At 39.9% G+C, this 7,975-nt stretch overlaps 1 protein-coding gene across 4 annotated transcripts in view; it reads left to right on the forward strand.

The window, feature by feature from the left end:
* CUNH11orf74 (chromosome unknown C11orf74 homolog) overlaps window positions 1–5,284 on the forward strand; it is a 63,881-nt gene extending 58,597 nt beyond the window's left edge. For all 4 annotated transcript variants that reach the window (XM_023509322.1, XM_023509320.1, XM_023509323.1 and 1 more), the window contains one exon: window positions 5,042–5,284. In XM_023509322.1, the coding sequence (XP_023365090.1) occupies window positions 5,042–5,206 (165 nt within the window). In that variant the 3' untranslated portion in view covers window positions 5,207–5,284. The remainder of the gene's footprint in view (window positions 1–5,041) is intronic.
* Window positions 5,285–7,975: the final 2,691 nt, after the last annotated feature.

The following is a 7,975-nucleotide window of genomic DNA, read 5'->3' on the forward strand; positions in this document are numbered from 1 at the left end:
GGTTGCAGCCGTCATTGTTGTTTGGCAGGCCCAGCTGGATTTGAACCTGCCACCTTGGGTGTATATGGCTGGCATCTTAGCCACTTGAGCCACAGGTGCCAAGCCTACTCATTCTTTCTTAACTGTTCTCCCTGGATTCTTTGTATATTTCTCTAATCATTCTTTCTCTGCCTCCTTTGAGGGTTTTCCCTCTGTCCATCTCTTATGAGTTGGTATTCCTTACCATTCCATGCTCAACCTATGGTTCTTTCCACCCTTCATACATGGAGCCATTTCATCTCCAAATTACTACCCATTATGCTTGTGTCTCCAAATCCGTACCTCTAGCATCAAGGCATTTTTCTCAGCTTCAGGTTTGTATATTCAATTGCTTATGGATTTCTCCATCTGGATTTCTTCAAGTACCTTCAAATTCAGCATGTTAAGAACTAAGCTTATCATTATCCTCTTCCCTTCCTGCACTTTTCCTCTTCTTCCATATCCATATCCAATCAGCTATTGAGCACTGCAGACTTTACTTGCTGAGTATTTTGTACATATCCATTATCTCTTGTATGGACTACTTCAGCAGGATCCTGAGTAGTTGTCTGGCTTCAGGCTCATCCTCCTCATATCCACCTTCTGTTAAAGCTTTCACCTATCTGATGTAACTTTCTAGGGGGCAGGGCATCTCTATCCCAGCACTTCTCTCTTTGCAGGTGCTCAGTAAAAATTACAAAGAATGAAAGAATTCATCTAAAATGCGTAGGTGATCAAGTATCTGCTCTGCTTAAAAAAAATTCCTCAGTGACTGTTCATCATCTCTAGGATGAATGAGCACCATCTTCATCTCTTGCCTCTTTCTGTCTTCTACTTTCTACTCTGACGATGCTAAACTACCTTCAGACTCACAGATGTGAAATTCTGTATTTTATTTCTACAGCCTGCTCATGTGAACTTGCCCTGCCTGCAAAGCTCTTCTTTCCTCCACTTTTTAACTAGTATTCATCCTTTAGGATTCTGCTTAGATACCACTTCTTCCAGGTGACCTGCTCTGATTCCATCCGGTTCCTTCCAACCTGGTCTAGGTTATGTGTCCCTTCTCTGTTCCCATCTATACTAACTACACTCTTTGTTCTTACCACATTGTATTGTAGTGATTTATTTATGTAGTTCATCTCATCAGTCTGTGATTTCATACAGGTCTTCATTTTCTATCCCAGCACGAAAGACAATGCCTAGAATTTGATAGGAATACAGAGTTTCTGAAAAGAATGAAAAATCTATGAATAATTGCAAAAAGCTATTCCTCTGACAGTTTGACTCAGGGATGCGCTGGTGACATTGCAGAATATCCCCCAAATGGCTCAAGATGTCCTGAGTGTCTTATTTTGGCATTGCAAATAGGCAGTTGTTAACTATTCTTGCTTTTCTATTTTGACATTTAACTGATTGCCTAATAAATTAATAATAAATATTGTTAATAATTCTTAGTTTTTTAAGTGAAGAAATTTATATCTTTTACATATATATTTATACCTTTAAGGATATCATAAAACAGTGGTTCTCAACCTGTGGGTCGCGACCCCTTTGTAACAATGAAAATACATTGCGGCATTAGGAAGGTTGAGAACCACTGTTAGAAAAGAGTAACCTTCGTGTTGGTGTTATATTTATCGACTTCTTGAAAACTTTATTCCATGCTGTTGTTTTGGTTAATGGCAAGTGACTGACAAAGAAAGTCATGCTCTGTAATAGAGAAGGTATGAAAATAACTTAAAGGAAAGGTAAGGTTTTTTCATTTAAGAACAAATTCCTCCTCCATTTCTCCCTCCCTTCCTTTCTTCTTTTCTTCCTACCTTCCTTTGTTCCCTTTGTGAGACAGGGTCTTGCACTGTCACCCAGGCTGGAGTGTAGTGGCACGATCATTGCTCTGCAGCATTGAACTCCTGGGCAAGCCATCATCCTCTTGCCCCACCTTCCTGAGTAGCTGAAGACTACAGGCGTATGTCACCATTTATGCCTGGCTGATTTCTTTATTTTTTATATTTATGTTGCCCAGGCTGCTCTTGAACTCCTGGCCTCAAGTGATCCTCCCTCCTCAGCCTCCCAAAGTGCTGGGATTATAGGTGCAAGTCACCAAGCCCAACCTAAACACAAATTTCTATTATCTGTGGTATCATGATGTTAAATATTATAGCCACCAAGCTTTTGGGGACCTTAGGGAAGGGAAGGAGTCAGAAGGTAATGGGTTGGGCTGTGTCTATGCCATAGGACTTAGCTCTGACCAGAGTTTAGAAGTTCAAAACACAAGCCTTACTTAATCTGGGTGGTTGTGACAAGGTGGGTAATAAGTGGGGTTATGTGTGGGGAATCTAAAAGGCTTTTCTGGAGAATGACAATACTGAAGGGAGTCTTCTGCACTTTCTGCACTTTCTCCTTTATAAGTCTCCGTGGCCCTTCTGCACATTGCTCAGTTGGAGAGCGTGGCACATGATATCAAAATCACTCTTCTGTTTTCTTGTTGAAGTTATGAAAAGTTATGGACACAGATTCTGCTGTGGTCACTTTGTGTTTCCAGTATCTAATGCATGCTAGATATTTACTGAGTGAAGAAGTGAAGAGGAAGGAGGTGGGAATGTGAGGGCTACTTGTGTCATGTAGAGGGAGTGTGGGGTCCTGGTGTCACTGGGATTTTAGGACAGCAGAGGAATTTGCCAAACATGAATTGCATTCTAGCCTCACTGGGAGGTGGGTGGAGGCAAAGTGACTGCATCTAGTGGGAATGGCTGGTGAGGTCCAGGCAGGTTTTAGAGGCTTCAGCGGGCGAGTCAAAATCCACGAGGGTGTGGGCAGCCTGAAGTTTGGTAGGCATGCGATGTGACAATAGGCCTTTGAGCAGGTGTGAGAGGACAGCAAAAACCCTATCAGAGGTGGGGGCTCCTCCTCATGCCCTCCAGGATTGGTTAGAATTGGCGCAGGATGGGCTTGTGGCCAAGCTGCAGGCCTCAGTACTTATACAGCTGAGTAGAGCTGGCAATAGGAAGGACACTCACAACATCAGAAATGAGCATCTTTTGGCATTCTGTGCGTGTTTTTTCATTTGACCTGGTCTTAGCAATACCTCCCCCCTTCACTTTGGCTGTGGTGATGATAAATTTGACCTTGGAATCAAATGGACAGATCAGTCACTTTGTAAGCTGTTTTGCTTTCTGTATATACAGCTGCTTTTAAAAAGATAGTCATGGAATTACGTTAGCCTTGAGTATATTTCCTATGCTAAGATGTTGGAATTTTTCAGCTTATTCAGAAAGAGGTCGTTTCTCCCAAGGGAAAACGTCCAAGTTGATTTTTGCTGGTGTTTTTGTTGAGCAGGTAAAGCTTTCTCTGAAGCAGCTTGTCCTGGATTCAAATGTTGCTTCTCTCCATCACTGATTGTGTAGCCTTGGGCAAGTTCCCTAACCTTTCAGAGCTTCCAAGATGACTCCTGGCAGGCGGTTTGAAGATCGCTGCTAATGCCCATGTGGTTCCTAGTCCGAGGGCTGGCACATGGTGGGAACTCCCTCAGTGGCAGCCCTTATCATCCCCTGGGTCGGGAGACCACTCATGCTCTGGGATTTGTTCTCATGGTGGGTTTACTAGGAAAGGATGATAAATGGCTGGGCATTTGCCATCAGCACTGCACTACCAGACGTAACTTGCAAAACAGATAGGAGATAATTATTTTTCTTGATTTCTCTTTTACATTTAGTAACAGAAAATAGCTTCTGAGCTATATGCTCCATTTTTACCAGTGTTGCAAAAGCCACTTCATGGGCTCATCTTCCACGCTAGAATATTTGAAGCTGATCATAGCTTCAGGGCATTTTTTTCATTCTTGCATAAACCATAGTTTTCAGTTATTTCAGCATCACTATGCGTATCGTAGAGCTGCATAGGGGTGCTGGATGATTCCGTTGTACCCCACCTTTTGTTTTTGGAGAGGCTTTTTAGGTGGCAATGCAATGATGTTTAAGGCATTTTCTTTTGATTTGTTGGAAAATATGCTTTATTCTACCTTCCTTTAGGAAGCCTTTAAAATTCAAATTATGGGGGCGGCGCCTGTGGCTCAAAGGAGTAGGGTGCTGGCCCCATATGCTGGAGGTGGCGGGTTCAAACCCAGCCCCGGCCAAAAAAAACACTGCAAAAAAAAAAAAAACCAAACAAAACAAACAAAACCCCCCCTCAACTTATGAATAAATACACATATGATTATTACAACTCTTTGCAGCTACTCTTATAGGTAAACTGTAATATTTTTAAAATTCTTGGTAGGAAAAAAATGGACCCTGGACTTTTTAATTTAAACGTGGTGTTTTAATTGTTACTGTTATGTGGGTCATTATGAAAGTTTTGAGGTACACAAAAATCAATACACTTAAAATCCATGCAGATGGGAACAAGTGAAGCCCTCCCAGGAACGCTGAGAGAGGACACTGTCATCTGGGTTTCTTGGAAGTGAAATAAGGAGCCATAAATACAGTGTGTCTCAAGACTTTCATGGTGATCCATGTGTTAGCCAGGAGCTTCAGGTATTTTCTGGAGAAGTATATTTAGTGGTAGGGTATTTTTAACTTTGAAAATTATGTTTTATTAATATAGATCTTTTTTTAGTAAATGACAAAAATGTATTTAAGGCTGATCAAAATCTTCAGGTATATTTCCTCCCATTTTAATATGACTCTTACTTTTTCTATGTGCCTCTCCCCTGACGCTGTAAGTGATAAAAAAATGTAATGAATACGTGCCAGGGAGACTTTCCCATTCTTGCCTTGGGCAGAATTAGTTAATGATATTCACTTAGATACAGCATGGTACAAATAGGGCATATTAAGAAGCTTAAATTAGGTCAAATTTAATAATTGAATTTATTCCTTTACTTAAAAACAGCTTAATCAGCTGAGAGGGCTGAATTCTAAAAAAAGTTTAATTAAATAGTAATAGAGAGTTTATGTTTTCAGCTTATTTTGTCTTCGTTGACAATGATTGCATATGGTTTTTCCTCCTTTGTTATCTTTTACAGGTACCTGGAGATGAAGTTCAACCCTTCTCACTTGATGAAGAATTTGATTATGACAGTGTGGTGCTAACCCCCAAGTTCAGTCTTGCAGAGATAGAGACCCTCAAAGAGCTATCCGCACGAAAGAGAAAGGACAGCAATGCAGACTTAGCGGAACCCCTTGACTGATTCACTAAGGCATTTTTGTGTTTATTTTAATTTACTCTTATTCAAGCAACATCAGAATAAAAGATTAACCTACGATAATTCCCTTTGTGGAAATTTACATGTGTGCATTCATTGATCCGAGTTACCTGTTAATAGGGAGATAGAGCAGCTAAGAAGAACAAGCAGATGCTGCCCTCACAGAAGTCCCTTCAGTCATGACGTTGCTGCATTCTGTCGCTGCTCGGGAGTAGGAAAGGGGAGCAGGAAGAAACACCTGATGGGTCCATTTTGATGAGAGCACTGCACGAGGTGATGTAGGGTACTGTGTCAAAGATCAGAAACACGATCCCACCTCTTGGGGAGAACAAGTACATATGCAGAATTCACTGTAGCACATTGAGATAAATTGCTAATACGCGTAAATCACTGGTCCCAGCAGTCCAGAGATAGGGTTATCAATTGTCAGCATTGAGAGAGTAGCCTTCTGGGATTGATTGGGAAAGGCTTCACTAAAGAAAGCATCTGATAATAGATTATTTGTCACGTTACATTTCTTGCCATTAAACCATGAGGGATAATCGTTAGCAAGTACAAGGATTGATCTCTAGGTCCAGAAGCTTAAAAATACAATCTAAGAAGAAAAGACAACTAGAGTGTATAAAGGCACGTGAAGGGCTAATTGTTAAAATATAGAATACCCATGAGTGCCTTCAGGGAAGGAGATACGAGGGGAAAGATACAGAGGAAGAGGGAATAATATATGTGAAGTGATTTTTCTTAGTGAAGTAATCAGCAATTCAAATATACTTAGTCATCATTACTTTTTCTCCTGTTCAATGGATCTTATTTTTTACAGCAGATTTGGATTCACAGAGAAACTGAAAAAGAGAGTACTGAGAGTTTGCATGTACCTCCTGCTCCTGCCACACGCACAGACTATTATCAACATCCCACACCAGCGCAGTACATTTGTTTCTGCTTTGTTTTGTTGGGGTGTTTTTTTCTTTCTTTCTTTCTTTTTTTGTTTTTGCTATTATTTTTCTTTCTCTTTCTTTTCTCTCTTGTTTTTCTCTTAAATTTTTAAGTGCAGGGTGGCACCTGCGGCTCAAAAGAGTAGGGTGTGGGCCCCATGTACAGGAGGTGGCGGGTTCAAACCCGGCCCCAGCCAAAAAAAAAAATTTTTTTTTAAGTGCACAATATAATACTTTTAGCTATTTACACAATGTTGAACAATAATAAGTCTCTGGAACTTAGTGATATATAACAAAGTCTATACCTATTGAATAGCAACTCTCCACTTTCTCCTTCCCCCAGGCTCAGCAACCACCATGCTGCTTCTGCTTCTGAGAGTTTGACTGTGATAGACACCTCCTATATGTGTAAGTGTGCTGGTACACGTGTCCTTCTCTGCCGGGTGCATCTCACTTACCATAACGTCTTCTAGGTCTGTCCATGTTGTTACATATGGCAGGACTTTTTCTTCCTTTTTTTTTTTTTTTTTTTGAGACAGAGTCTCACTTTGTCACCCTGGGTAGAGTGCCAAGGTATCATAGCTTACAGCAACCTCAAACTCTTGGGTTCAAGAGGTTCTCTTGCCTCAGCCCCCCAATTAACTAGGACTACAGGTGCCCACCATAACACCAGCTATTTTTGAGACAGGGTCTTGCTCTAGCTCAGGCAGGTCTCAAATTGCTGAGCTCAAGTGATCCACTGGCCTCAGCATCCCAGAGTGTTGGGATTACAGCCATGAGCCGCCACTGCACCCTGCAGTTTTCTTCTATTTTTAAGGCTAAATAATATTCCATTGTATGTATATGCACATTTTGTTTATTTCTCCCTCAGTGGGTTTTTGGGTTGTTTGCATATCTTGGCTGTGGTGACAGGTGCTTTAGGCCTGTGCTTATGCAGGTGCTTGTGCTTATGTGTGTATGAGGAATCGTGTGTGTTTATATTCATAAAAATGCCATTTCTGTTCTTAACTAAAGAATATTCTTGATTTCACCTTACACTAGAGTCGATGATTTCTGCATTTATTTTTATTCATTCCACAGATTACATAAAGCACCATTTGTGTGTCAAACCTTATGCTAGGCAATGGGGAAGTACAAGTAAATCAGACATGATCTAGTTTACTGGGGCTGAGAGATATAAATACGAAAATTACATTACAGCTACACTGTCTGATATAATAGCCACCTACATTCTAGTTCACTAGAACACTTGAAATGTAGCCGGTGTCACTGAGGAACTGATTTTTAAATGTTATTTAATGTTTTAATTTCCATTTAAAATTAAAAAAATATTTGATTAGAAAATTTTCTAGTATATATAGAACAACTTGAGTATGTGTACTTTTTCAATTGTAAATTTTATGAAATCTAAATACAGATTATTTTTGATGATACCTTAGTGTCTGAATTTAAAATGTATTGCAAGTGTAAAATACACATTGGATTTTTGAAGCGTTAATATGAAGCATTGTGAATATCTTACTATATTTTTACTATCTTACTATATTTTGATATTATGTGTTGAATGATGATTTTGGGTTTACTGGGTTAAATATAAGATGTTATTAAAATTCACCAATTCATTTTTACCTTTGGAATAAAGCTAGAAAATTTAAAATTACACAAGTGGCATGCATAGTTTTAATTTGACATAACTGCAGTAGAGGATAATCTGTGTTGTAAGAGTGGTGTGTGCCAAGAGCTACTGAGGCAAAGTTAATTGGGAGTTATTTAGACAGCTAAATAACTCCAAGGGTCCCTTGGAGAGCTAGGGACCCTT

The sequence above is a fragment of the Otolemur garnettii genome, unplaced genomic scaffold (genome assembly GCF_000181295.1).
Source record: "Otolemur garnettii isolate 467f Iridium unplaced genomic scaffold, OtoGar3 scaffold00001, whole genome shotgun sequence".
In the NCBI taxonomy this organism is placed as follows: domain Eukaryota; kingdom Metazoa; phylum Chordata; class Mammalia; order Primates; family Galagidae; genus Otolemur; species Otolemur garnettii.